The sequence below is a fragment of the Penaeus monodon genome, chromosome 19 (assembly GCF_015228065.2).
Source record: "Penaeus monodon isolate SGIC_2016 chromosome 19, NSTDA_Pmon_1, whole genome shotgun sequence".
Classification (NCBI taxonomy): Eukaryota; Metazoa; Arthropoda; class Malacostraca; order Decapoda; family Penaeidae; genus Penaeus; species Penaeus monodon.
Genome location: NC_051404.1, coordinates 6,852,791 through 6,853,001, shown reverse-complemented (window position 1 = coordinate 6,853,001; position 211 = coordinate 6,852,791). Strand labels below are relative to the sequence as shown.

At 37.4% G+C, this 211-nt stretch overlaps 1 protein-coding gene across 1 annotated transcript in view; it reads right to left on the bottom strand.

Moving 5' to 3' along the window:
- LOC119585033 (major facilitator superfamily domain-containing protein 1-like) overlaps positions 1–211 on the bottom strand; it is a gene marked incomplete in the record, with an annotated part of 11,251 nt that overhangs the window by 7,277 nt on the left and 3,763 nt on the right. The window contains 1 exon segment of the mRNA XM_037933650.1: positions 28–153. Within this exon segment, the coding sequence (XP_037789578.1) occupies positions 28–153 (126 nt within the window).

The window sequence follows — 211 nt, the reverse complement described above, 5'->3', positions numbered from 1 at the left end:
GGGAAAAGGATACCTTACACAACTTACCCGAAGACAAAACGTCCAGTTTGCATCAACCAGAACTGATTTGTAACTGCACCTGTTGCGTAAATGAACTGACCCACTGTGACTAATGAAGAAAATATGATGGTGCCCCAACGAATACCAAACACTCTGCAGATGAAAAAAATTGCATCATTAATTTTATAATATCTTCATAAATGTCACATCT